The sequence below is a fragment of the Colossoma macropomum genome, unplaced genomic scaffold (genome assembly GCF_904425465.1).
Source record: "Colossoma macropomum unplaced genomic scaffold, Colossoma_macropomum, whole genome shotgun sequence".
In the NCBI taxonomy this organism is placed as follows: Eukaryota; Metazoa; Chordata; class Actinopteri; order Characiformes; family Serrasalmidae; genus Colossoma; species Colossoma macropomum.
This window is the reverse complement of record NW_023494790.1, coordinates 34,320,060-34,347,981: the sequence shown is the minus strand read 5'-3', so window position 1 is coordinate 34,347,981 and position 27,922 is coordinate 34,320,060. Positions and strand designations below refer to the sequence as shown.

The following is a 27,922-nucleotide window of genomic DNA, read 5'->3' as shown; positions in this document are numbered from 1 at the left end:
ACTTATGTTTCAGAGACGTACTGATTTCCATATGAGGTTGATGTTGAAGTCATGGAGCCCCCCCCCCCGTTCTCGTCTATCTGTGAAACTTCATTCACACAGCATTTGGAGCAGTCTGGCTGCTCTTCCGCCTCTAATGCAATTAACCACTGGCTTCCCTGCTCCATAGCGGGGTCAGACTGCTGCTCGGTGCCCTGTGAACTGACCTCTCACTGCCTGTGCACATACGCCAGACTACTGAGAGGGGAGGGGGGCAGGATTAGTCAACAAAGCCTTTACACTCGCGCACACAGCTGCTTCTTATTCGGTTAGAGCGTAAGGCAGGGGTGTTTTGTATGTAGTGGTGGGCAGTACTGATACAAAATATTACGGTATGTCATGAATATCAGATGATAAGTTAGTTTACATTAATAAAGTTATTGAACTTTTTGAGCGCTGCTACTCTACACTAAAAGTGTATGTTAAGCTTGATTCGGGATTCAATTTACATGTAGTCCTGAGAATTATTTCCTTTTTTATAAGTGCTGTGCCGGGATTTTGTTAGTCAAGAGTGGCAATCTCTGTGTTTTTTCTCCCTCCTCTCCAAACTCAGCAGACGTCTTAATTTTAGTCCTGTTAAGTCTAATTTAGTCAGTCTGTCAGTCAGTCAAGGGCAAATGTCATTTTATGTTTGACAACATATTTAGTCTCGTAACACGTATCCATATTAAACACTTGCCAATATGCCAAATGACGGATGCTTTGGAAGACTTTCTCAATCATTTACTTGGTGTGGGTGGTAGAACTTTGTCTCCATCGCCTTTAGACTGGGAGAGCATTCGAAGGTGGAGAAAGTAAAGCAAATAAGAAAAGCGAAATCCTGTAAAGGGGCAGCTGTTACAGGAATAAACCATTGATTTATATGCACCATATCTGTTTTTCATTTTTGTGTTTTTGTGATTGCCAGTTTTTAATTTAGGAGACATAAGACAAAAAAACGGAATGAAAAACAGCATTACTACCTTCCTGCACAGACCTACATAATTAACCAAAGTCCCAACAATAAAACTAATTTGTAAGTCATCCAGTAGCTTACCCATGACATTGTTAGCTGGTCTCTTCAAGGCTGGTCAGATTATACATTATACACCAATCAGGCATAACATTATGATCACCTCCTTGTTTCTGAGGCTCATTGTCCATTTTATCAGCTCCACTTACTATATAGGTGCACTTTGTAGTTCTACAGTTACAGACTGTAGTCCATCTGTTTCTCTGCATACTTTGTTAGCCCCCTTTTACCCTGTTCTTCAGTGGTCAGGACCCCCATGGACCCTCACAGAGCAGGTACTATTCGGGTGGTGGATCATTCTCAGCACTGCAGTGACACTGACCGCAAAGGGCACCTATATAGTAAGGGGAGCTGATAAAATCGACAATGAGCGTAGAAACAAGGAGGTGGTCGTAACGTTATGCCTGATCGGTATATATTCAGGTATAGGGGGTTTTACATATACGTACATACATACATACATAAATACATCAAGAAAGGGGTGTGGAAAATGCACCAAGGATTAACAATAATACTACTAATAATAATGTAAATAAAAATTTAGTTGGAGATTTTCTGAAATATGCTTTATATGATCTTAAGATCACAGGTTTATACTGTCATCTGGGTTTGTAGAAAATACAACCCAGTAGAAGCTCACTTGTCTTGTCTTGCTGTAATTATATTGCTGTCCAAAACTTGTTAAAAAGTTATTACAAGTGCACTGTTGTCAGACAAATCCAATTGGAATGTGACTTGGCACAGCCAATTTTAATTGGCCTGTTTAATTGTTTTAAGAATTATACCCAAAGGGAATTACATTAAATTGCAGCAGCTTTCTAGAATGAAAACTGAAAAATTTGAAGCACCCAGCAAATTGTGTGCTTTTAAAAATGGTTCACTAAATTAATCCGTCAGTAAATTGTTGACAGCAAATGGTGATCTAGACAGCATATGACCCAACGCTACTTTGGTGCCCCAAATACGCAGTTCACCAACACACATCCACGCGAACCCAGCCTCCGCTTCCCTGTTCCATAACTAACAAGGCTTCGTTATGCTAATCACATTATTTAGAGGCATCTAACATGAAGCTGAGCCTCCGATACTGGCTGCACTGTTGATGCTCTCACAGGCCGCCTGTGTGTTAGACAGCACGTGGCCTTTAGTTCACACACGTACACAGGCGTTTCAATAATGACTTGGGGTCTGATAGAGGACAAGCTTTGTTTCTTTCTCTCTCGGCCTCCGTGCTCTGCTCCTAATGCAGCTTGCTTTGTCTGAGGGCCCTGGATAAGCCGCTAATGTTCTCCATTTGTCAGTGTGCTTGGTCCATATGCTATAAAGTGCTACTTTACTGATTGGTGTTCTTTAGCTGTACGTTATTATAGACAGTTCTGTGTCTACGGGGTCCTTGTGGAGTGTTTGACTGTGGATTTGCTGGCGTTCATACATGGTGTACGTGATCGTAAGCACTTTGTGTGAAACGCTGTTCGCCAGCGGCCTGTCAGCTTCACAAAATTCATAAAAAGTTTGGAAAGTTTTAGCTTCACTCGCTTTACGGTGGCGGTTAACAACTTACTCTATTAATCCAGGTTTAGATACCAGAGCTGTGACTAATCCTGCAAGTGTGGTGTGTTTTTGTTTTGCTTTTTGCTTTTATAATGGCTTTATATTTTTTAGATTTGTTGTAATGTTTTGTTTAAAGTTTACTAGCTAAGCAAGAAATCCTGCTTCGTCAGACAGACCACAGGGATATGCAGTATGGATGTGTTGAACATTTTACTTAAGAATCTCCTGGAAGGCTTTTGTCATTTACAGTTATCATCTATGCATCACTCAGTTTGGTCATCTGAAGCTCAGGTCTCCTGCTAATAACGCTGGACTTTCAGATTGTTGAAGATACTCTGTTTATGCTCGTGGCCATTGGCTACCCGTCACAGTTCCAGTGTACTGCTGAGATATCTTAAGTGTTAGATTGTAGTGCAGATATCAGCTAATATGCTGGATGTTCTCCTATAGTGCTGGACGATATGACCTCAAATCAGTGTCACGATTAATTGAATATTTTACCTTGATTGAAATTAATGAACGATTATTTTGTTTGTTTTTTTTTGTTTGTTTTTTTTGCCCTCATGGTTCAGTAAGTGCTGTAAATATGCTCTGCATATTTTAATAGAAATTGTCTCAACAGCCAGATCGTAATTCACACGGCTTTTACGTCAATCCAACTTGACATTCGTCATAGTTTTGCCCTGCTGAGACCTCATAAACATTTGGGGTGATATTTCTGTACAAAAATTAGAAGAGACTCATCCAAAACCCTCCGCGTTTGAAGAGATTTTGAAAGAAATGGCCAAACCCGGCCGTAGGAGAACGAGGCTGCAGCGTCAGAGAACAGTCAAAAGTCTGAAAGCAAAGGACACAAACCAAAGAAGTGACCACACCCTTTTTACGGCTCGAACACGTTCTGGGTGATGAGCCCAGCTGTCAGTCAGTGAAGCTTCATTATGAAACTGAAAGCTTCAGGAGTGACTGGTGTTCGTTCATAGTCATGATTGTTTACCTCTGGATGTGCTGCGTGAAACAGTGTGATACGTTGTTCTTTTGTGCATGCGGCTCAGTTTAGGAGCTGATCTGTTCAGACTGATGTTGCATACAGATCACATTTAAAAGACATTGTCAACAGCCAAACAGAAAATCAGGTTTGGTGAGAAAATTAGATTTGGGCCACTTTTACCTGCTGCGTGAACGTAGCTTTAGCTTCCATGTCGCAGAGTGGACGTGGTGGAGTCAAGTGACTACACGCGTGGTAGTAAGTTTTGACGGGACAGTACATGAACACACAGTGAAGAAAGGATTAACAGAATTAAAAAAAATCTAAATAACCGACATTGGCAAGATCACGTCAGTTAGAGGTTCTGAATGTCGGTTTCGATTAGTTTTTGATTAATTGCCAAGCCCTGTTTTCCTATCAGATGTGTTCACAAGTATACAGTGCTGTACCAAAATCTGAGACCTCCCATTCATTTGTTTACTTTTCGGTCAAAAACACAATTACACAGAATGTTATGTGTTTAGTGTCCATCCTTTGCCTTTACTATAGCTTCCATTCTTTTCGTGAGATTCAGCTTTTCAAAGAAATCTGTATCTATCTTAAAAAAAACAATTTTGTATTTAGTTGCACCCAGCTATCATCTACTTGCATTTAGTTTGTTGCCTAAAAAAATTAAAAAAGAACTGCTGTCACCTACTGAGTGTCTACGATTTCACAAATTTACTAATACATAATGTGTTTGTTTTTCTCCCAGGGCTCTGCGTCACTGTGAGGAGATGATTCAGAGGTACAGCAGAGAGGTGAGCATGAGCTCGTGTGGGACGCCGCTGCCCTACTGCAGCAACAGCAGCGTGGGTAAAGCAGTGGAGGACTGCATGAGAGCCGTAATAGGCGTCCTGCTCAACCTCACGCACGACAACGGTGAGTCAGCCTTTACAAGTCAAAGACAACAAACAAACCGAAGACAAGCAAGTTTACTGAGAGAGTTTGAGAAGTAAGAAAGGCGGAAAAGGATCCAGCTTTGACAAAATCTGTCCACGTCAGCATTTTTTTTTTTATTTGAAATTCAAGAAGCGGTCAGTGATTTTTGAAAACAGTTTTATTTTGGACCATTTCATATCTTTCTCTTCTCTCCCAGCAGAAGCAAAGCAGTTTTGATTTGTTTGTACCAAAAAGGCCAGCTCATAATTTTTTCTCCAGCTTGCTATTTGTTTTGCCTTTGCGAACCTTGTTTTATTGATAGCATATAAAATAAGTATTTGGTTTGTGCACACTGTTATAATGGAAAATCTGTGTTGTGGCCTTGAATAGTAATCATACTTAGAATATGAAATTTATGAGCTATTCCCACGATGTGGTACTGTTGAGAATTAGTAGCACTTTCTTGTTTCTCAGCCGCTGGGTTGCCATGGCAACGCAGCTCTTGTAATTCACTTAGCTCGTGCCGAAACTCCGTAACGTGTTTTTGAAGCTTGTTATGGTGCAGCCTGGTGTACTGCAAGAGATTCAACTCTCTAAATCTACAAAGAGATTTTTGTTTTTAGAGCTTTGTGTAGGAAAACTGCTTAGGCTGACTTTGTGGTAGCCATTTATCGGTCACTGTAAAGGGATACAAGGACCAAGAGGCTTCCCACAGTCTTGAAAATCATTAAGAAATAATGGGTTTTCGATGTAGGACCACTGAGACACAAGTCAGGATACGAGCAGCTTTGTTGTGCCTTAGGTTAAGTGAAATTGAAATGGAGCTCTGTATGAAAACTAAACTTGTGACAAGTTGGTACAATTCAGTGTCACTGCTCTGTAATTCTAGTAGTGATTTAAATCAAATAACAAAAAATAAAGTTTACTATATCATCCAAATAATCAGGAACAGATGCTCTTGTGTGTATGCAGTAAACAAATGTTAAGCCTTCCGTTTTTTTTGTTTTTTGTTTTTTTATTTATAGCAATATCAAATACTTTCTTGTTGGAATCTCTAAATATTCATTTGGATATTCAGTTTTAAAAATGGTTAAAATGCCCATCTCTATTATAGAAAATTATATTTTGCTTTCCAGATCTGGATAATTTTTAAAGCTTTGATTTTGACACAAAGCTATCATGGCTCTATAAAATAATTTTGTTCATAGCTATGAGTCTTTTTGAAGATGCCCTGGTAAACATTAAGGTATCATATGTTGGCTTTATGTTGCCCAAAAAGATGGCCTACAGTTACGTGAAATGTAAAATACGCATAGAATAAAACATCAAACAGGCTTAAAGAGAAACTATTGGACTATTGCCTTTTTTTTTAACTGCTCTACAGTTAAAAGTGAATCTTAGCCCAATTGCCTCCAGCAGTGAGACTGCCAAGCGAAAACAAATCAGTGTCCAACACTGATGTACTGTCTGCTGACGTTTTGTGGGCTGTAAATGTAAATGATTCACATTATTCTTATCACAAAATGTGAACCAGTGTGGGGCGGCTGATTAAAGCTGTGTTACCTGACAGCAAAATCACAGCAGCCTTTTTTTGTGGTGAAATGAAATCTGCGTACTTGACCACTTTCGGAACGGCTCCCTGTTTTTAAATCACTGCTTGTCAGAGAAGCCGGTGCGCTGTGCATTCTGAAGAGTCTCTCCATTGCACTGTGCAGGCAGGGCTAGAGTAATGAATGCGATACCACTGCACTAAATCCCACAGAAAGCGCACATTTGCATTATTGCAGTAGCAGTTTCAAGGCCAACTTATTCATGAAAGTGCAGAGATACAGTCATGTAAATTAATATTGGAAGACTTTTGCTAGTGAAAATGAGTTGGAAGCCTGGTGGTTAGGCCAGCTGTTCAAAACTGTAAAATGTAGGAGGAAATCTATAAGCTAACCAGCTTTTGTTTGTGTGCATGTGTACAGAATGGGGAAGCACAAAGACGGGTGAACAGGAGGATCTGATTATTACAGCGCTCAACTGTGTGCTGAAGGTTCCTCAGTACCTGCCTCAGGAGCAGCGCTTTGACATCAGAGTTCTGGTGAGTCCTTCAATCTTTCCTTTAACAGTTGTACTCTGTGTACCAAAATTTGTGCTCTCATATTCTCCTTGACCATCTAGTACTCACATTTGTGATTGTGCCGGACTTGTCCAGTACATTTCTGTGGCTTGAATTAAATCAGTTCATATCGGCTCAAAAGCAGCAAACCAGCAGCTCCTCTTTCTTAGAAAGCGTGTAGCACTTCAGAAGGTGTTTCTTCTCTCATCTCAGCTTGTATGGAAAAAATTGTTTGGAAATTGGGGTACAGAGTGGCTCAACCGTCTATGTGTCTGGTGTTGGCGTCAAACTCTCAATCTCCTGGTGATGCCACAGACATCTGAGAGCATAATTAGCCTCGTTTTCTCTCGGTCAGTGATGGCCCTCCTTCTTCGCTCACCCACCATGATGCAAGCCAACATGGGTGTCTGTTAGTTGACATAATTAGCTGTTAGTGTTCTCCAAGCTTGTTGAGCTGTACAGTGACATTGCATTAGGGGCTGTTGTGGTTCTTCACTTGTCCTGGAGGAAGCACGTACTAGCCTCAGGGTGGGTGACATTTTCACAGTACACAATAAATATCATGAAATTTTGACAAACATAGTGCACTCTTAGTGCCACTTTTTAAAAACTGCCAACAAAAACTCAGGATACAGTGACTTATTCAGTTTTGCACGTCTTGTGCTGCGCAAAATCCAATGAAACAGGACTGATTATGTTCAGTCTTTAATGAAACGTGCACTGAATAATGTTCTTTAAGCACTGACAATATTCAGTGTTTTATCACAGTGACAAATGTTATCAGAATAACGCTAAAATATCATATTGACCACCCTAGCTAGTCTTTGCCCCCTCAACTTGGTGTGCATCATGTGATGGGGAGACCAAGCCATCTAGTGGGATTAGCCATGACTAATAGCTGAATAGCACATTATCAGGCTGAAGTGGGATGTGATCTGATGTGACACAGACCTGGTGCTTCCAGAGCTGTGTGGATGCACAAATCTGATCTTGATTTGGGCTTAGATCAGATACATACTCAATTTCTGAGCTCAGTGAGAACGGTTAACCCTTGTGTGGTGTTTTTGTTACTCAGTGGTCTGGTGGACCCACCGCATTATTGTATAATTAGTAAATTAATACAGCCATAACAATTTATGTAAAAATACTAGATGTTTAAAATATCACAAGTGGCTTATGTAGGGTTCTCCTTTAGCAGCTGTAGGGGACTAAGGTTTCATGCACATTGTCTTGAGTAATCTCACTGTTGTAAACTAGTAGAGTGCAATAGCTTTGTCTCAGTAAGTAGCCTGACCAAGTTGCCAAGTGTTTTGAAACAGGAATTTCCTGAAGTGAACAGCCAGCGTTAGTTCAGGTTTATTAAATCAGTATTTTATGAATAAAATATTTGCCTTTTTAAGTATGTGCTTGCATGTTTCTCCACAATTATGTTTGTGTGCTAATTTTTTTGTGTCCACTTGTAGGGTCTGGGCCTGCTGATTAACTTGGTGGAGTATAGTGCAAGGAACAGGCACTGTCTGGTGGAGATGGAGATGGACGATGGAGAAGTGTGGGAGTCAATGTGCGTGTCTAACCAGGAGGAGCTCAACACTGAGGGATCCCACAGTGCCATTGCTGCACTTGTGAAGGTGGGTTGTATACAGAACAGTACATAAATACACCACAAATCGATGCTTCTAATTTTTCTCAGGCTCTATGGCAGCGCTCCATGTATTCATAGAGGCTGATAAATGAAACAAACATCCCAACCTGCTATACAGGGACTGTAGATGTAAGAAATGATGCTTTAGTGTAGTAAAGGGTAACACACTCTTAGAGTATGCATGAAATTGTGCTGAAGTATTAAAATCTTGTAAGTAGGGCTTGTAAAGATGCTGGTAGTTGATGTCAACATTCACTGGTGCTGTTTACAGATTGGCTTTAGAGATCTGCTACATTATCTTGCTCATCTGTCTCAAATTCAGAGCGTTCTACAGGCACTTGATGTCTTTTTTCCTACCAGATGGCATCTCAAACTCTGTAAAAACAAAAAGCAAAACTGTACCACTGCTGAAATTTGTGTCAAAATTAAATGACTGGGCCTCCATTCAGTGCTGCAAGCAGCCATATGATGTTCGGACCAGTCATGGTCCAGATGTCTCAGGTGGTGCACTATTTAGGGGTTCTAGTTGGCAGCACCAGTTTTATGGCTCAAAATAACTTTTGTAATATTAGTTTGCTATAGTACTATTCACTCCCCAGTCGGTACAGTCCGTATATGGAAATGAAGCTTCTAAAACAACCCGTTCGGAATTCAGCAGTTTAGTCCCAACTATTTACATTGAAGTTATAAACAGTGCCCGGACTGCATTCTGAATGAGGCATAATACAGGGCAGACAATCAGAACAGAGCTAGTTTACATACACCAGTCTTAGACACAGTAACAGAAACAGTCTGTTTGATGCTGAATAAGAAGGAGAGTTTGAAAAATGCTTATGTAAAAATGCATTTTGACTATTTTTGGTAGGTAAAACTAGACAAATGTCAATTTGGAAATTGATTTTTGTTCATCTTATCAATTTGGTACTGAAGTACCAATACTGTTGACACTCCTACTTGTAACTTGTATTTATTTACATTACATTTGTTAAATTGCATGTATTTATTTTATCCAAAGCGATTTACAGTAGAGAGAAGGTATGCATTTTTAAATCAGTGTGCGCTCCAATGAAACCCATGACCTTGGCTTGACTGATTTTACTTGTTAAGCTACAGGAACTTGAACAAGAAGTTGTAGACGTACTGGCTGAAGGCCTGTTGGTTGTTGGAATGCCAGTCTTTCGTAGATTACAGACCTCAGTGTAATTGAATGCGTATGTGTGTCTGTAGCTGTTCCTCCAGCGGGAGCACGCGGCGGTGCTGGCCGAAACGGAGACTGATGACTTCATCAACGACGTGCCGAAGACCAATCTGGACCAGAGTGGAGAGTGGCAGGAGACATCATCGGGGGAGATCCAGTGGGTTGCCTCGGAAAACAACCCCACCGATGACCAGAAGAAGAAAGAGGACGATGAAGAGGAGCTGGACCTCAACAAAGGTGAAGAGCGAACACACGTCTTTCTTCACGTTGATCAGTGCAAATTGGCCAAAGGGCAGGTTTAGCTCTCATTCTTTAAAAGGAACATCACCATTTTTGGAGTAATGACTCTTCTAGTGTTTTGTAGAGTGTCTCATCCTCACCTCATCTTCTTCTGTTATCACGGTTTGATCGTCTTTAATCGTGTCTTTGTCTCTTTGTAGCTCTCCAGCATGCAGGGAAGCACATGGAGGACAGCATTGTGGCCTCCTACACTGCACTGCTTTTGGGCTGCCTCTGCCAGGGAAGCCCTGTAAGTTTGTACAAACACGCGCTCTTTATGTAATTAGTATATTTGAGGGCTTATTATTCTAGTTATGTGGTGCTAATATATAATATATATAATATAACCAGCATTGAAGAGAAGAAAAAATTCTATAAAGTCAGGACAGCGAACGCTAAAATGAGTTAAAAGCTGTTATATTCCATCCAGGAAAAATCTGTTTCTTTGGGTTGATTTTTACTGATGCATACTGGAGACCTTTCTCAGAGTTTGTAGCTGTTAACCTAAAAAGTCAGGCGCAAAACAGGACTGGGTCCGTTCCAATTCAACATCTTAAGCGCAGAGTGAAAATGATCAGAAAGTAATAAATAAACAGACAAATTATAATGAATAAACAAATAAAAATTCAGCTTTATATTTCAGTTTCCTTTGATTTCAGATATTGTAACCAGCTGATGGTAAATATCCAAGTCAGAAGAATCTGAAATTTTTTTTTTCTGAAGTGCTTATCTTGGCCCTGAATAAAATTCCAAGGCCTGCCTTGCTGTCTGAGTTTTAGCAACTCAACATGGATCCAAGAGAAGAGAAAATCAATTTAAAAACAATTTTTTTTTAATCAGCCACAAAATGAACCATCATAATTTATACATTTTCATGTGACACTTTTCTGAAAAGATGTCTGAGCTTTTTTTTTTTCCCTTCTAAATGCAGAAGTTTTTAAGAAATGGGAGGCCCGAAGTAAATGTTTAATTTAAAAATGGTCAAATTCAAAAAGATTCCAAAATCTTTTAGCATTTACATGTCGAAAAATGACCTATCTGAGTAGCCCAGGGTCTTAGGAAAATAAAACATGACAGGTGTGACATGTTTCACATTATATGTGAATGCTTTGTAATTGTAATTGACAAATTCCAAAAAATCATGCAGAAATCTTATAACCCTGGGGTTATAAGAGTTAACAGTAAACTTTCGCAAACGGGGTATCCGGGCAGAGTTAAAGACGACTCGGTGAGGATTAGCCAAAAGCCCTTCACAAGTTTATTTATCTGTGTATAGTTCTGTCCCAGAAGTCATACTCAATCAAGAAAATTGAAAGTTTAAAACTATTTATCTTGGCAGTAACTGTGTTTTGTTTGTAGTAAATAAAGAAATAAATAAATAAGTAAAAGTTAGTTAGTCAGAAGCACAGATTTGGTTCCTCACTTCTCGCTGCACTCCAGCTTATTGTATGGATTCGTTAAATTCCATCAGGAGCCACTGATTTCATTTAATGAAAGATTGATTAGATAAAGTAAGTATTGGATGTACTTTGGAAATGGATAAACCAACACATTCAATCTCAGCAAATCGCTGTTTTTTTTATTTGTTTATATGCATTTATTAGTTTGTTTTTTTAACAAATAAATGTTTATTAAATGTAAATAGTTAGATATTATTTTCTTAATGTGTAAAACTTTTGCACAGCACTGTTTTTTCTATGGATATTGCTGTACTGGTTGCAAGAATAGGAATGTAAGTACACACAGACATCAGTAGCTGCCCTTCAGTTCCTCTTAATTCAGAGACATTGTTCTCTAGGAACTAGCGTGCTTGTAGAACTGCAAGAAACATCACAAAAAACAAAAGTAGTTCTTAACTGCTCTAGGGCACTTTGCGTTCCTGCAGCTCTTATCGGATCATGTTGTGCGTGGACGTGTTCTCCAAAGCTGCCAAGTTCTGTACCCCACGATATCTATTTTGACAGTCGTTAAAGTTAGACTCTGAAGAACAAAGGTGCCTTGAAGCCTGTGACAGATAACCATTATTGAGAGGCTCTTGTTTTCCTTTGTAGCCGAGTGTTGGGGGAGTATTGTTGGGTCTTAATTGCGGTCTTAAGAAGGCAGGTCCATTAGAGCAGAGTCAGACTGGGATGTGTCTGACAGTGCCAGCATTTGCAGTGGACGTTAATTTCAGGGTCACGGCACTTGAGGCAGGCATCTCTTTCTCTCTCTCCCTCCCTCTCTCACTTTTTGCGCCCACACTTCTCTGTGTGTGGCTGACATCTGGAGCCGGTATCATCCCGATGGGTTTTGGAAACAGACCTGTTTTTATTGGGCCTTTCGCTTCTGTTGGCTTAAGTGCCAGTGCATTAGAATGGCCTCCGCCTGGTTTTTATAGCAGTGATGGCCACAGTCCAGGCTTGAGTCTCTCTTTGAGAGCCTCAGTGAGGAATTGCTACAACTGGCAGTTGAGGATAGTGAGAACAAAAACAAACCAGTTTTGAGTAGAGTTGTTAAAGTTAGCATGTTCATAACTTGTTAAAACGCTAAATTGTTAACATCACAATCATTTAACCTTTTTTTTTTTCCCCTCGTTTGACCCGTCATGCCATCCAACATTCTAGCCGTTTAATTCAGATACACCTTTTAAATGAGTTTAAAGTGATACACTGGACTGTGCTTGTGGAAGAGCTATGCGTAAATTATCAAGCAGCACACCAACAAAAGCACCAGTAAAGTGGACAGTAGCTCTAGTTACTCTTGAGAGCCTCCGCTATAACAAGACTCTATGAGCTGTATGAATGAGAACAAGAGGCTGCAATTACAGAGCAGTTGAACCATAGACTGTATATATGGCATGTATGATATATACACTCAGTGGTTGGAACATGCAGCCACATGCTGTTCCTAGACATCCGTGATGACAATAGGAAACTGTGTTTACTCTGGAATGTGATTTTCATGTTCAGATTCATATTAATGCTGAGTTTTTGTTCGTTTATGTATCTATAAATAAACTGCACCGTTTTTGAAGTGTACAAACTTTTTTTTTAGGGTCAGCAACTAAGACAAATGTGACTAATCACAGTTAATTATTAGCTAATTTTTGACAGGCTTTGTAGTGACCATGGTCTTAAAATGGGATATTTACAAGACTTCAGCTAAGTTTCCATCAGTGTGTTTTATAGTGAGTCAGTACTTGGAAACAGCAGATATTGAATAGATTTTCCAAATTTTGCGTAATAGTTTATATGCTCCCTTGGGGTGGATAAACCTTCTGCTGGTGAAAAATAAATGCAATAAATTGCTAAAATTTGCTGAGTAGAAAAATTCTTATAACTGATTGTGTTTTTGCTTTCGTGTCCAGTTAACAGCAGGTACTAGTTTAATTAAAAAAAATAGATTTCAGATGATAAACAGATAAAGGATGCTTGCTGCAGATCTTGAGTCATTATTTTTGCCTCTAAACACTTTCCGTATTTCTTGGTGGTTTTACTAAAGTGATGTAGAGAATGAGTGCGTTTACATGCACTCAATAATCCGATAACTGCAGATCATCAGATTTTGGCAGTAATCCAGTCAACACTTTTACATGCACTTGAGTAATCAGATAAATGGAAAATATGAGTCAGTCAGTAATCAGATTTCTGCTTTGCAACCAGCCAATAAACTCACAGAAATCTGAAAGAAATCAGAGTAAGAGTTTACATGCACTGAGAAATCTGATTACTGAGCTAAAATCCAGCTCTTTTTATCAGATTTCTTAATCAGATTTCTAGATTGGAGTATGATGTTTGCATGACCATTTGAATTATTGGATAACTGAATTGAATTATTGGAAATCCGATTATGAACGGATTATTGAGTGCATGTACACACACTGTGTTTTGTTGTACAGCACTGGAAGAAAAGTATTATTTGTATATATTTGTGACATTTGAATTATTTGCATGGCTTGTGTTTGCTAACATACAATTTCTACAGAGTTCAGAGTTCAGCCTGCATCAGCTATGACCATGTTTCTTCAATTTATTGAAACAACAGTTCAGAGTTTGTGAAGTGTAAATTAGTATAATCTGCTGGCTGTGCAGTCCTAGCTGTATTTTGTGTTGATACTGCTGTAGACTGATGTGTTATTGGTGTCTTTCTCTCTTAGATGAATGTTAGTACTGTGCGGGAAAACCTTCCAAAAGGGGATTTCTCCATAATGACGGAAATGCTGAAGAAGTTCCTGAATTTCATGAACCTCACAGTAAGTATGGTGTTAGTGTTTGTGTGTTTGCAGTTGTAGTGTTGTGGTATTTGCGAATATGTAATGGCTGATTTTGAATTTGTTTTACTTGCAGTGTGACATTGGCACGACGGGGCAGAAGTCCATCTCTCGGGTCATCGATTATCTGGAGCACTGCTAATGCATCAGCAGAGCGCACCTTTTCTCACATAAACACGGACACACATACACGCCTTGCAGAACGCGATGCAGAGAGCAACCCCTGAGACCACCAGCACCATGACGTCTTTAGTCACCTCTTTCCCGGTCCTCCTCCTAAAGACCCCTTGCTGCGCTTTGAGATGGCGGTCATGTCCCACCGGTACTGTGGGGTGAAACATTTTGAATCAATCTCAGAGGAACATTTGTTTGTTGTTTCTTAGCAGTTTTTCAGCGCGGGTCAAACGGGCTTCTGTTCCTTCAGTTTTTTTTTTCTTTTTTCATTTTTATGTTTTGCTTTTTAATCATAAATTGACAGCAGTACAGCAGGGAAAGACTATCAGAATTCTCTCCTCGCTTCTCAAAAAATCCCATTTTCTCATTGTGCCCTGCAAGAATGCTACTGTGCTATGCTGGGTCGCTTTAGTAAAGATCTGTTTTTCTTTAACCCCCACGATCAATAACTTTCACTGTCAGTGCACCGTGGCGCCACAGACGATGGATGGCTTTGATCGAGCACCGCTCAGACTTGCGAATAGCGGAGGTTTTGCCCCATTTTCCCTCTTTGAATTTTAAAAGCGGAGGGCGCCAACCTGGTTGGTTCCGAGACTGAATCTGAGATTTTTTATGTAATGCTGAATGCTGTGGCCTTCAAGTCCACACTGATTTTTCCTCTGTGATCCCACCCTGTTTAGGGATTCTGATGTCTCACGGTGAATAAATTATTTCTCTGCTCGTTGAGTGGGCTAAACAGAGGGAAGGGATGGGCTTTTTTAACAGCCTTACAATGTGGAAATGGGCTAAAAGACGTCATTCCTAATCTTGGACATTTTAATCTTCGGAAAGTCACTGAGAAACTGACTCTAGCAGTTAAATCATGCAGCGTACTGCCATGACAGACCTGATCCAAGCTAAGCATGGTTACCTTAACCCTCCAGCTTTCTGTATTCTCATGTAGTTCAGTGAACACAAGCCCACGTCAGTCTTGCAACGTGCTCAGCTGAAGTTTTTGTTGGTATACCTTTTTTTGTTTCTTAATTAATAATTTATTCTGACAGGGCTAAGCATGCTTTATGAAATGTTGTCATAAAGCTGTTTGTGTCCTCTTTTCATAGGCCAGTTTTTTAAACACATCTGAAATGTAAATGCGTACTTTTTGGGTTTTTTACATCGTATTCAGAGTTAGCTCCTACAAAGATATCCTTCAAAGATAAGCTTCATTGATGCCATTTTCAACAAGCTATGAGTTCACCGTAACTTTTATTTAAAATTTTGCTCTTCTTTGTTAGCCATACCCACAATGCATATTCCTCATCCATTAAAGTGTCCCTTTTGATGAAATTTGAAATTGATGTACAGTAAGGCATTCAAAATCTTTATTTCTAATTTACCTTCTTTTGATGTGTTTTTCCAAAATATCTTTTTGTTGTTTTTCTGTTTGTCGCCTGCTGCAGACTGTTCCGTTGGTCCACGGGCTGTGTCCAGAAACAATGTCATTGTGCATATGTGCGTGTATGTTTCCTGTCAGGGCTGTATCAAACATGCTAAACATCCCAATGGTTTTTCAAACTCACAAGTTCTGGAAATGAATGGAACCACACAAATGTACATATTCCTGTAAATATTGGCTATTGGAAATCTAGAACGATAGACTACTTTTCAGAATCCGATCTTATTTTTATTTTATACAGCATTTTTCTCAGTTGTGTTTGAGGTGAAATTTAAAGAGGCATCTGCAGGAACCTGAACTTTGTACCAATTTCAGAAATGATGTCTTTGGTTACTTGTACATAATTTTAACTCAAATAAAAATTGCTACTTTCAATACATCTCACTGCCGTTTGCTCGTTTTCTCGGAAATCACTGCGGCGAGTTCAACACGAGTCATCTAGTTTTCTTTGTTTTTTTTTTTGTTTTTAAAAAACATTTTATTTAGTCTTTATGATTCATGGCTTGATCATTTCACCATCATTAAATTATCACTAACAAAGTGCAAAAATATAGCCTACATTTAAACAAAAATAGCATATGCTCTGGACTTGTTACTTGGCACCGTTGCTCCTTTCCCAGCAGTGCATGATGGCTTTCCTGTCCGTGTTCAGCCGGACAGTACCTGCAGCGTGTTCCCGCAGACTGTCCTGGTGTGCGGCGTCCTGTTCGGTGCTCTGCTCTGTTTTCGGACCTGGTACCGCTGTGGCCTGCCGCTGTCCTGCATGCTCCCTTTGTGCTGTGATGCGCCAGTGTCCATGCTCCTCACCTTGCAGCAGCTCACTCAGCGTGCTAATGTAGATCTGCGCCATCTGGAGTGTCTCCGACTTGGACAGCTTCCTGGCGCTCTCCACGTTGGGGATGACACTCCTGAGCCTGTCGAAAGCCACGTTCAGGCCCAGCATCCTCCTGCGCTCCCGTGCATTGGCCGCCAGCCTCCGCCGCCTGCGTGCCCTGGCCAAGGCGCACTGGTCCTGCTCGGCAGCCTCGCATCGAGCCCTAACCTCCAGCCCATCCTCCGTCCAACCACTGCACAACAGCGTCTGGTCCTCCTCACGTTCCCACCGGTGCTGAGGGTCACCGTCCCTCAGCAAGAGCGTCCCGTAAGAGCTGTTATGAGGCATCACGCTTTCCCCAGAGGCTTTCAACATCTCTTCTTGAGCTCTTTTGGGTGCAGAGGCGGTATTTATTGCCAAGCCCCGTCCATGTGTGGGGCTGCAAGGGGGGCGTGGTGCCGAGGGTCGTGTGCGGGCAGATGTGAATAGAGATGAAGAGTCCCTTTGATAATGACTGCGGGGAGTGCATGAACCGAGCTCATCAAAAGTGGATTAGGTGCACCTCAGCGAGCACTGGACGCGGCCAAACGCTGCGGTCCCCCGCGGCTGAGGGTGGAAACCTCGCAACCTGAAAGAAGTTAAAACCTTAAAACAAGTCAGGGGTTAAGAGAATGGACTGGTAAGTGACCAAATGAATGGTACAAAATTGTTTGCCCGCTCTGCGGAAGACAATGCAGTCTTGCATCGAAGGCAGTCCCGAAAGAAGAGTTCATTCAGTCGCAGTGGACAGGCAGCAGTGTGCTTGGCCTAATCCAATTATGCACTCCGCACACTTTCATCCAATTACATCAAGAGCATCCCCACTCCACAGTCTCTAATACGCCCGATAAACAAAAGAATATTTGATTCTGGCATGTGGGGCGAAGGTGGGGGGAGGGAGCCTTTACCACGTGTTGCGCCTGGACAGCGCTGGCACACTTCGCTTATTAAACCTAATGAACCGTCTCTTGGGGCAAAGGGCCCGGATGGCTAGATGAGGGGTGGATGTGTGCCTGTCAGAGCGAAACCAGCCGAAATGAAACCAAATTTTCACTCGCCGGAGGATTAGTGACAGGGGATGAAGTGGAGAAAGTGCTTCCTTTCAAAGCATGCCAGCAAGACCGCAGTGCGCTGCGAGCCCGGGCCAAACCCACCGGGCATAGTTATTGTTATCATGCACGATGACAGAGCCTGACTTGCTGTCATGATTTAATGTGTCTGAACTTGGTTGTAGTTTGCGAGAAATCAAATTTATGCATTTTTCCCCTTAGCCTGGATGCTTTGCTGCTTTAGTTCCTAACACATAATGACCTTAGCCTGTGTGTTCTAGTGCTAGAACAAACTTAAGATGCAAAACATTTGGGGTAAGGGGAAAGGTGCGGAAGTGATTATTTTTGCCGAACTATGGCTTTAAGAATAAAAAAGGAATCAGCAACAGGTGGAAGCAGCATTGGGCTCCAAGATTGCGCCAGTTTTTGAGTTCAAAAGTGCGTTGATTTAGAGTGGCATGGTAGAGCAAGTTTACTAGAGATGGCAGTGTCCTAAAGGACCAAACAACTACTAAGAAGTGAAGTGATGCTCAGTTGTTCAGTAGTAGTAGTAGTTGGAACTACTCTGAAATACTGGGCCCACTTTGAACCTACAGGTATCTGATTTGAGTTCCCATAGTTCTCTTTGTTTAACACATTGCTAATCTTGCTTTGAAGGAAAACAGTCTATAGGTACTTTACATCAACTATACTATAGGGTGTACCTCATTTGGAGAAGACCTACCCAAGCTTTTCTTTAGTTTGGTCCATTTTGACAGGTGTGAACCCATAGAACCAGGGTCTGCGAAAAAGTTCCAGGTGAACCCTGTTTCAGTGTGCTGCTGGTGGTAATCTTAAAAAATAAAGTTTTTACGATGTTGCACACCAAATGAGGGAATTCAACATCAGAGCAAAGCAGGTCAGTAAATATCCTGTTTTGACATCTGACTTTTATGGGCAATAAAATAACAGCGAAGAAATGCGACACATGGAACTCAGAATTTATTTTTGGCCAAGCATCAGCGACCTGCTTGGCTAAAGTTGGACTTTCAAATCAGTAAATCATAACAGAAGCAGTTATCAAGTAATGTTTATTGTTATTGCTTTGTGATACAAAGACGTTAAGCATCTCTATTTTCTATTTTTATGGTGGCGAGAAAAGTGCGGCGGATGCTATTTGCACCCTGTTGTAAATAGTAATGTATACCATTTACACCCATCTGTAACTTTCAGGGGTGTAGCGGAGGCCTACAGTTGTTCATCTTTTTAAGGTGTCTGTACTTCTTGGCTACTGCAGGAATGTGCCAGATGTCTTCATTTTGGGAGAATTTCATATGTAGTTCTTGACTTTTCCTGATAAATTATTCCACACTACCAAAATCCATATTGCCTGCTAGAAAAACCAGCATCATCACTGTCCAGAAAGAAAACATCTTTCATCATCAACCATTTTTTTCAATTTTTCTACATCCTTTGAGCACAGAAGCTGCCCTTTAGTTAAGTGACCCTTTTAGTCCCACAACTGGGAAATTTCACCTCCGCATTTAACCCATCTGTGCAGTGAAACACCACATACACACTAGTGAATGCACACACACTAGGGGGCAGTGAGCACACTTGCCCTAAGCAGTAGGCAGCCCTATCCACGGCGCCCCAGGAAGCAGTTGGGGGTTAGGTGCCTTACTCAAGGGCACTTCAGTCATGTACTGTCGACTCAGTGTATTGAATCGGCGACCTTCCAGTCCCAGGGCTGGCTCCCTAACCTCCAGCCCATGACTGCCCCCTTTACATTGATTGGAAAAAGTTCATGAGGAAAGAACCAATAGAAATGCTCCAATTGCTTCGAATAAAATCTCCTTACATGAACTTACATTAACAGGAAAGAACGTTTTTGCTTTGTCCTGTAAAGTTTCCATTTTGGAGAGACTTTTTGTTTGTTTGTTTTTTTGGACAGCAACAATATGTTGTGGTTGGATGCTGATATACTGGTCAACCATCATGACCATGCTGGGTGTCCAGCTAAACCAGCATATAACAGCTTAGACTAGCATAGCATACATGGTGGACTAAGCTGTTTTTTCCATGCAATTTGGCAAAACTGTCGAGTTAATAATCAGCTGCTAATCGAAAGCCAAGTTCCCATTCATTAGCCTAAATTTGTCAGATTGCATAAGGTGTGTAGCTCAGTTTGCTAGGACCACCGCTGCAAAGACATGACCAGCAAGCTATTAACTACATTAGCTAACGATTGAATCCAGGTGTCTTACAGCTACACACTTATAAAAGGTGGCTCTTCAAGGGTTCTTTAGTAAAGGCAGTCCTTCCATTCAGAACCACAAGTTCTGTATTGGACCATTTCATACTTAAAGAAGAATGAAAAATGGTTCTTTGCATGGTGAAATGGTTCTTCAGATTGATGTATATGATTCTATATAGAAAATAGAACCCTTTTTGTTGCTATATAGAAACAAATATAACACATTCTCCATTGAACTATTTCACCATGCAAAGAACCATTTAGGCATGAAATGGTTCTATATAGAACTCAAAACTCTTGCCAGGCAGCTGCTGGTAGACATGCCTACTTTTGTTTTTGTTGTTTTGTTATTTTAACCCCTTAAAATCCCAGGCTTATTACATACTATGGCTTAATATTCAGTAAATACACTGTTACAAATAAAGATACTGTGCAGGTACATTTTTCATTTATCAAGGTACAAACAATGTAAATGTTCCCTCAAAGGTACAGCAGTGGTTTTAAGGTCTAATCATGTACCTCAAATAAGTTTTTCCCAGAGGAAAGGTGCATATTTGTACTTTTCATAATCTATTATTTTAAAACAGAACAGTAAAATAAAAGCCTGGAGACGAGACGGGGTGTGTGGAGTCAATACAACTTAGAAAATATGATTTCAGTGGATTATGGTTCAGTTATGTTCCCTGACTAAAGGTACTGAGATGTACCCTTGAGGGTACCACCCCAGTGACAAGAGGGGGACTGCCCCAGTGACAGTTTAGAGAGTGTACAGGGACTTCAGTGCAAACTAGTTGAGCTATTCTTAGGTGGTAGATGTGTGTAATAAAACTTTGGGCCATCCAGCAGGCCCAGGCCTTTTAAGGGGTTAACACCATAAAGTTTGGTCAGTAGCACTCACTGCTCGACCTCAAACTCCATCTACGAGCACATCCGTTGGCTCACGAGCCGCTTAATGCTGCAGTTTTTTGCATGGATTATGTAAATGATAGGTAAATGAGGTGCTGGTAGGCTGGAGCTTTAACACTGACGCTGATTCATCATTTGAGCTCAAATCTGCTTGTTTCCACATCATACGGAAGTGTGAAGAACCAAATGCAGAGTCAGTCGTATGGCATTAGTCTGTCAAATCTCTGTTTATTTGTAGGCTTTAAACCAAGGGTGTCTAAGACCCAATCCCATTTCACCCCTCGCCCCTACCACTGAGCCCTTAGCCCTCTGTTTTGCGCATTCATGTCTAGGGTTAGGGTGTCCCAATTTTAGTTGAGATAGAGGGGTAGGGTGAAGTATTAGGGCTACATGGCCCTCCAAACGGAGGTTTTCAGAGACTCCAAACAGAGTGTTATGAGAAAAAAAGAAAAACCGGCAAGACGGCTGCGCTAGCGACCAAATAAACCCACAAAAGTGAGAATTTTCTCAGTTAAAAAATACGATAACCACTGTATTATCTTAGTTTAATGTCATTCCAATGTATTATGGTCCTTTTCTTCATAACAAGCATTAAAAATCGCTAATAGCATGCTAATTTCTCAGTAGCTAGCTAGCTAACTTTCCCGTTCCACCTTAAATAGTCCATTAGTTCTGACGCCTGAAGTGCCAGAATGTAACTGCTGCTCCATTTAAGGTGGAACGGGAAAATTCAAACAAGAATCTGGTGAATATCTAACTTCAGCTTCATTCACTGAAGAATTAGTGGTGGGTGATAATAAATAATTGCCCCCCTCTTTGAAATCATATGATGCCCTAAATGTAAACTAAAGCCCAGCAGTGAGGAGCTGAACTTTACCCTCCTCTGCTGTTACTGCAGATTGGCAGGGTCGCCTACAGAGCAGCGCTAGTAGCTGTTAATGAAGTGATGCTCTTTTTATTTAAGGGTCCAATTTCATAGAGGAAGATTTCAACCACTACACCTGTAACTCAGTTCCAAGGGGTTAGGGTGACACTCAAAAACAGGGGTAGGGGTAAAAATAATAAATGGGATAGGGCCTATCTCTGGTCCTTGAGGACTGGTGTCCAGCATTTCGGTGATTCCCCAGCTCACACGCACCTGATTCGGCTCATTTGCTGTTTGTTATTTGTCCAGGACTGGAGCTAGAACCCTTCTGGCATGCTCTGCCTGCTCTCATTCTTCTGTCCACCTCACCAGTGAGAACAAAACAGCCTGGCATTTGTGAACCTTTCGAACACTTGCTCTTTATTGCCTCATTTTCTTTCTAGTGCCTGATCCCTGAGTGACCTATTATAGAGCTCAGGGTCCCTTGGTGCTTTTCCCCCGAAGTTTCAGTCCCAGTGGGGTTGACACGGGAGAAGTTTTAGTATGTTTAATGTTCCAACACACTTCAGTTCAGCCGCCTGCTGTTTACTTTACCAGCTCTGGTTTCATCCATTTGCCAATGTGATGCAAATGAAGACGCTGACAATAAATCTCTACAAATAGCGGTAAACAAACAATTCCAGCAAGTACAAAAGCTATTACTGAATTTGAATTACTTTTTGGCGTGTCTTTCATTTTTGAGAAGAGCGTGTAATTAAACGGATCTCAGACTTTTACAAATAGATTAAAATAGATCAAATAAGGAATAATCCGATTTGTGCCGCTTTTCTCTAACTCATAGCATTTTGTTTCTTACAGTTTTGCCTTAATCGTTTTTTTGTTTTTTTTTCACCAGTCTTCCTTTTTTGTTTTGTTTTTTTTTCCTCTTTCTCTCTTCCAACTGATTGCAAATCGACATGCTGCTGCACTTGTTTTATCCACTGGTCCGTAATCATTCAAGCTTGTTACAGATCAGAGGGTCTCCAAAGCCCTAGCTCAGTGCACAGGTGGGCTTGACTTTTCTGACCTTTGCCTACCTCTCCGCTGGTCCTCATTTGTCTTACCCGGTGGGTGTGTTGTCATTGCTTGGTGCTCCCTGCAAGTCATCAATTGACTTTGCAAAATTTGAGAAAGTCAAGGCTCCCTTAGATTTGTTGTTGCAAAGTCCGTCAAGCTTTCAGCTCAGGCTGCCTGATAGTGGAAAAACTTAGAAGCACACTGAGAGCATATGAAATACTGTTCTTCTCTTAGTCTTGGCACTCTAACACTGTGCTCTTTGTTGTGCTCTAATTAACAAGCTCATTGTTGGCTGGGTCAGATTAGGGGAAACACACGAACGTACAGAGCATGGGGTCACCAGGACTGGGATTGGGAACCTATGTATTATAGAATATGGAAAGAATGACTACTAGAAACACCTATGTTGTTCCTCCACTCACTGGCCACTTTATTAGAAACACCTACCCTGTGCATCTGCTCACTGGCCACTTTATTAGAAACACCTACCTTGTACTTCATCTCACTGGCCACTTTATTAGAAGCACCTACCTTGTGCCTTCAATCACTGGCCACTTTATAAGAAACATCCACCTTGTGCTTAATCTCACTGGCCACTTTATTAGAAACACCTGCCTGGTGCATCTGCTCACTGGCCACTTTATTAGAAACACCTACCTTGTACTTCACCTCACTGGCCACTTTATTAGAAACACCCACCTTGTGCATCTGCTCACTGGCCACTTTATAAGAAACATCCACCTTGTGCTTCTATTCACTGGCCACTTTATTAGAAACACCTGCCTGGTGCATCTGCTCACTGGCCACTTTATTAGAAACACCTACCTTGTACTTCACCTCACTGGCCACTTTATTAGAAACACCCACCTTGTGCATCTGCTCACTGGCCACTTTATAAGAAACATCCACCTTGTGCTTCTATTCACTGGCCACTTTATTAGAAACACCTGCCTGGTGCATCTGCTCACTGGCCACTTTATTAGAAACACCCACCTTGTGCATCTGCTCACTGGCCACTTTATTAGAAACACCTACCTTGTACTTCATCTCACTGGCCACTTTATTAGAAACACCTACCTTGTGTATCTGCTCACTGGCCACTTTATAAGGAACATCCACCTTGTGCTTTCAATAACTGGCCACTTTATTAGAAACACCCACCTTGTGCATCTGCTCACAGGCCACTTTATAAGGAACATCCACCTTGTACTTCATCTCACTGGCCTCTTTATTAGAAACTCCTACTTTGTACTTCTACTAAATGGCCACTTTATTAGAAACACCCACCTTGTACTTCATCTCACTGGCCACTTTATTAGAAACACCCTTACTTTCACACAAAAGGTGGATGGAAAACCCTCTACTCAAATGCCATTTGGGGAAAAAAATGTGATTCTGAATAAATGTCTAGAGAAGCTGTGATGTGGATTAGCTAATGAATCCCGGCACTAATGCTGGGCTTACATGTTGGCCGTAGGCATTCAGTGGCTAACTATATATCCATTGTTTTCAATTGAGCAGGGATGGAAAATTCTGCCAGCACCAGCAGCGATTGCAGCGTACTGCACCAGTAAGCGGAGCGATCCCTAGAGTTAAATTTTCCAAACTTTTGTCGTCAACAGTGTGCGTGGGAAAAAAACAGATGACTTTTTTGAGGGCTATGCATGCCAAATGTGTCATTGTTGAAGTCCAGGCACATCCACTGTTATACAGCTAAAAATACGAGAGTACAGAACATCCTCCTGCCCCTTTCCACCTTAAATAAGCAGCTGACACTGCTAAAGCTCTTCTCTGCTAATCACCGGTTTTTACCGGTAATGCTGTCAACATGCCAAGGTTTGCGTGGCCTCATGTCGCTGTCAGTCGCAGACCACCGTGATTCACAGAACGTTTTTTTTCCAACACCGCCATGGAAATGCAGCATATTTCCTGAAGCATTCCTTTTCCTGGAAGGGTTGGTTAGTGAAGTAAAACAAGTCATTAAGTGAAGAGCAGGATATTCCTCATCTGTATCCACTAACCCTGCGTCACGGTCTGCTTTTCCAGACACAGATTAAGCCTAATCCTACACTAGATCAATCTATTAATGGTGAAAAATGATCCACAGTCTAGGACTGTGCCCTTCGTCTCTAAACGAGTCTGACCCGCGCGTGTGTCCGCTCCAGCTCTCTGTTCTTAAGCACCCTGTGGAGTCCATCATTGTTTCATTCTTCTCGCCCTAATTTATTCCTGATTGATCTCCTCTTTGTGCCTGAGTGATCAGGAGACGAAAGGCGTGGTTCACTCCATCCTTCTTTCTCCCCCTGCCGTTCCCCCCCGGGAAGATAATTACTTTCCCTTCATGAAGCCATGGCCCTTTTAGGGTCCGACGTGGGTCAGTCGTTCGTAACTACCTACCTCCTTGGCTTCCTCTGAGGCGCCGCTTCCTTATAATCGCTGGCTTGCTCTTCCACTAATAGCTGCATCGCTTGAGAAGTGCTTTCATTTCATGTTGTCACCGGTTAATTGGCATTTTGGATGTTTATCCGTTGTTTTTTTTTTTTCACCGTGAATTTATCGGCAGCGATCAGCAGGTTCAAAAAAAACCCAAGCTATCATTTTCAAGGGTCCATTTGCAGGGATGGGAAATGGCGTTTGAAGCAGGACTCCCACCTTTAGCAGACAATTACACAGGATGAAATGGTAGGAGAGCTGCAGAAACGCTGGTTTCTGTTTAAGGACACTTCAGATGCACTTCTCATCAGCCGAGCCAGTCTAAACTCGGAGTTATTATAGCCACAGTGGCCACAGAAGTAGGTGGTCTGAGCTAAGCAGTTTCATGGAAACCCTTTGTTGTGTCCGTTGGCCTTCCCACTCCTTCTCGTTTTCCAACAAGGGACCGTTAATTGGCTGATATTTTGTTCACAGCCACCAAATAAGCCACTTCACATGAAAAGGCTCATGTTGCTAATGAAGAATGGAAGCTAGTTGGCAACAATTAGTATTATATTCATGAGATCATTCTAATTTGGTGGATCTTGTAGTTCCCCATTGATGGTGTAGACTGACTTTGCCTGCTGGCCCACCCTGTTTTGTAGCTTAGCCATTGTTAAATGTGCACTATAGGTCCAAAAGTTTGTAGACACTTCCACAACCAGTCGTTCTTCTAAAATTAAGGGTATTAATAGTCTCCTGCTGCAGTAACAGCCTCTGCTCTTCTGGCAAGGCTTTACCCTAGATGTTGGAACATTGCTCTGAGGCTTGGATTGCATTCAGCCACAATTAGTGAGCAGTAGTGAGGTCAGGCACCGATGTTGGATGGTCAGTTCTGGATCACTCCAACTCCTCCCAAAAGTAATGGATGGAGCTCCATCACAGTTTCACTGCTCCACATCCCAATGCTGGGGGGGATTTATACCCATCTAGCCCACGCTTTGCATTGGGCATGGTGACTCATGCTGCTGCTGCTGCAGAGCATCCCGTTCTATTGGTCAGTGCTTTTCTGTGGAGGTTACATAAGCTGTCAATGTGCAGTTGAATGCCTGTGTCAGCAATGGGTGCACCTTAAACTAGTTAAATGCACTAGTGTGTCTGAACACTTTTGGACATATAGTGTAGCTTTATAAATTAAGTGTTAGTGATACACATGAATTTATATAGGTGTCTTTTGTGTTAATATTGGAGTTTACCAGTTACAGTCACTTGGAACGTTTAACGTTAACATTAGCATAATGAGTAGCAACACAGCTGGATTTGATGGTGCATTTGATGTGTGGGCTCAAATATGTGTTGATTTAGCTAAATGGATGAATTGCTGCGAACAAAAATGCAAACAGGCTAAACCCGACAGCAAATCAAATTAATTTGACACACCCTCAATTATGTGTTTGTCTAAATTTAAAAAAAATAGCAGTAATTTAATACTTTATCAACCTTTGTATGGATAACTGTAAAAAAATAATATTTGAGATTCAAATCTGCCTTCTGACACCCACCAAAACCACTAATTAATATGCTGTGCATATCTCTGTCAACAGGAGGCCTGTGGTCAGAAAATGACCAGTGATGAGTGGGGAAGAAGGGGCTGACAAATTGTGCATGAGAACTGGTCTGCAGTTTCTATTTGTACACCTATATAGAGGACCTGTAAGGAAAGTGGAGCTGATGAAGTGGACAGTGAGTGGAGGCACAGGGTGGGTGTTTCTAATAAAGTGGTCAGTGAGTGGAAGCACAAGGTGGGTGTTTCTAATAAAGTGGACAGTGAGTGGAGGCACAAGGTGGGTGTTTCTAATAAAGTGGACAGTGAGCAGAGGCACAAGGTGGGTGTTTCTAATAAAGTGGCCAGTGGGTGGAAGCACAAGGTGGGTGTTTCTAATAAAGCGGACAGTGAGTGGAGGCACAAGGTGGGTGTTTCTAATAAAGTGGCCAGTGGGTGGAAACACAAGGTGGGTGTTTCTAATAAAGTGGCCAGTGGGTGGAAGCACAAGGTGGGTGTTTCTAATAAAGTGGCCAGTGGGTGCAAGCACAAGGTGGGTATTTCTAATAAAGTGGCCAGTGATTGAAGGCACAAGGTAAGTGTTTCTAATAAAGTGTCCAGTGGGCGGAAGCACAATATAGGTGTTTCTCATAAAGTGGCCAGGGAGTGGAATAAAAGGGAATGGGTTTCCTATAAAGTGGACAGAGATTGTATACATGCTGCACTGTGGCAGTCGTGTAAAAGATTACAGACATTGACGTCATACTAATAAAGATCCACCACTTTTGTTGAGCAGTTGTAAAGCCTTGCTCGCATGTACACGATATTAATAGACACATCCAAAGAATGTGTTTGAAGTGTCAAATATTCAATTGCATAAGCAAGCAAGGCTGTTAAAAAAAATACTTATTTAACTTAATTAATACTGACCTTGGAAAGATTAGATGTGTTTTATTTTTAAAATTATTCGCTCGCTCTGTCTTCCTCTTGTCTGTGTAAAAAGCAAACAGGCTTTGAATAGATGGTGGAGCGGAGAGAGAAACATGGCTGCTTCGGCGCTGCCTTTGATAAATGTATTCACAAAGAAATATCAAGGCCGTTTTGGAAATGAATGTCATCCCCGGAGCTGAAAGACAGGGCACTTTGCTGGTTTCTCTGAAAATAACTGGCAGCATTATAAATGCAGGAGGTTGATACTGAGAGGTCTGGACTTCATGGATGATACAGGTTTATTTATCCATGCGTGTAGTTATCTGGGCAGAGCTGGGAGCCAATTAAAGTCATGATCAATATTGGCTCGTCCTCAGGCTTATCACTGTTTCTTACATAGCCTCTCGCTCTCTCTTTCTCTCCTTCTCTCTCCTGCCCTCTGGCTCACCACAGCCCTATCTCACTTACATTCCCCTTGAGACT

General features: G+C 41.4%; 2 protein-coding genes across 4 annotated transcripts in view; one reads left to right on the top strand and one right to left on the bottom strand.

The window, feature by feature from the left end:
* waplb (WAPL cohesin release factor b) overlaps nucleotides 1-15,968 on the top strand; it is a 59,026-nt gene extending 43,058 nt beyond the window's left edge. For all 3 annotated transcript variants that reach the window (XM_036573169.1, XM_036573170.1, XM_036573168.1), the window contains exons 14-20: nucleotides 4,342-4,508; nucleotides 6,479-6,594; nucleotides 8,076-8,240; nucleotides 9,482-9,689; nucleotides 9,893-9,981; nucleotides 13,867-13,962; nucleotides 14,057-15,968. In XM_036573169.1, coding sequence (XP_036429062.1) covers nucleotides 4,342-4,508; nucleotides 6,479-6,594; nucleotides 8,076-8,240; nucleotides 9,482-9,689; nucleotides 9,893-9,981; nucleotides 13,867-13,962; nucleotides 14,057-14,122 — 907 coding nt within the window. In that variant the 3' untranslated portion in view covers nucleotides 14,123-15,968. The remainder of the gene's footprint in view (nucleotides 1-4,341; nucleotides 4,509-6,478; nucleotides 6,595-8,075; nucleotides 8,241-9,481; nucleotides 9,690-9,892; nucleotides 9,982-13,866; nucleotides 13,963-14,056) is intronic.
* A 131-nt stretch (nucleotides 15,969-16,099) lies between these two features.
* Nucleotides 16,100-25,019, bottom strand: atoh1c (atonal bHLH transcription factor 1c). The gene is made up of 3 exons (XM_036571646.1): nucleotides 24,952-25,019; nucleotides 16,966-17,031; nucleotides 16,100-16,842 (listed from the first exon to the last, which is right to left on the bottom strand). Exons 1-3 carry the CDS (start codon nucleotides 25,017-25,019, stop codon nucleotides 16,182-16,184), a joined length of 795 nt encoding a protein of 264 aa, XP_036427539.1. The 3' UTR covers nucleotides 16,100-16,181.
* Between the last annotated feature and the right edge of the window lie 2,903 nt (nucleotides 25,020-27,922).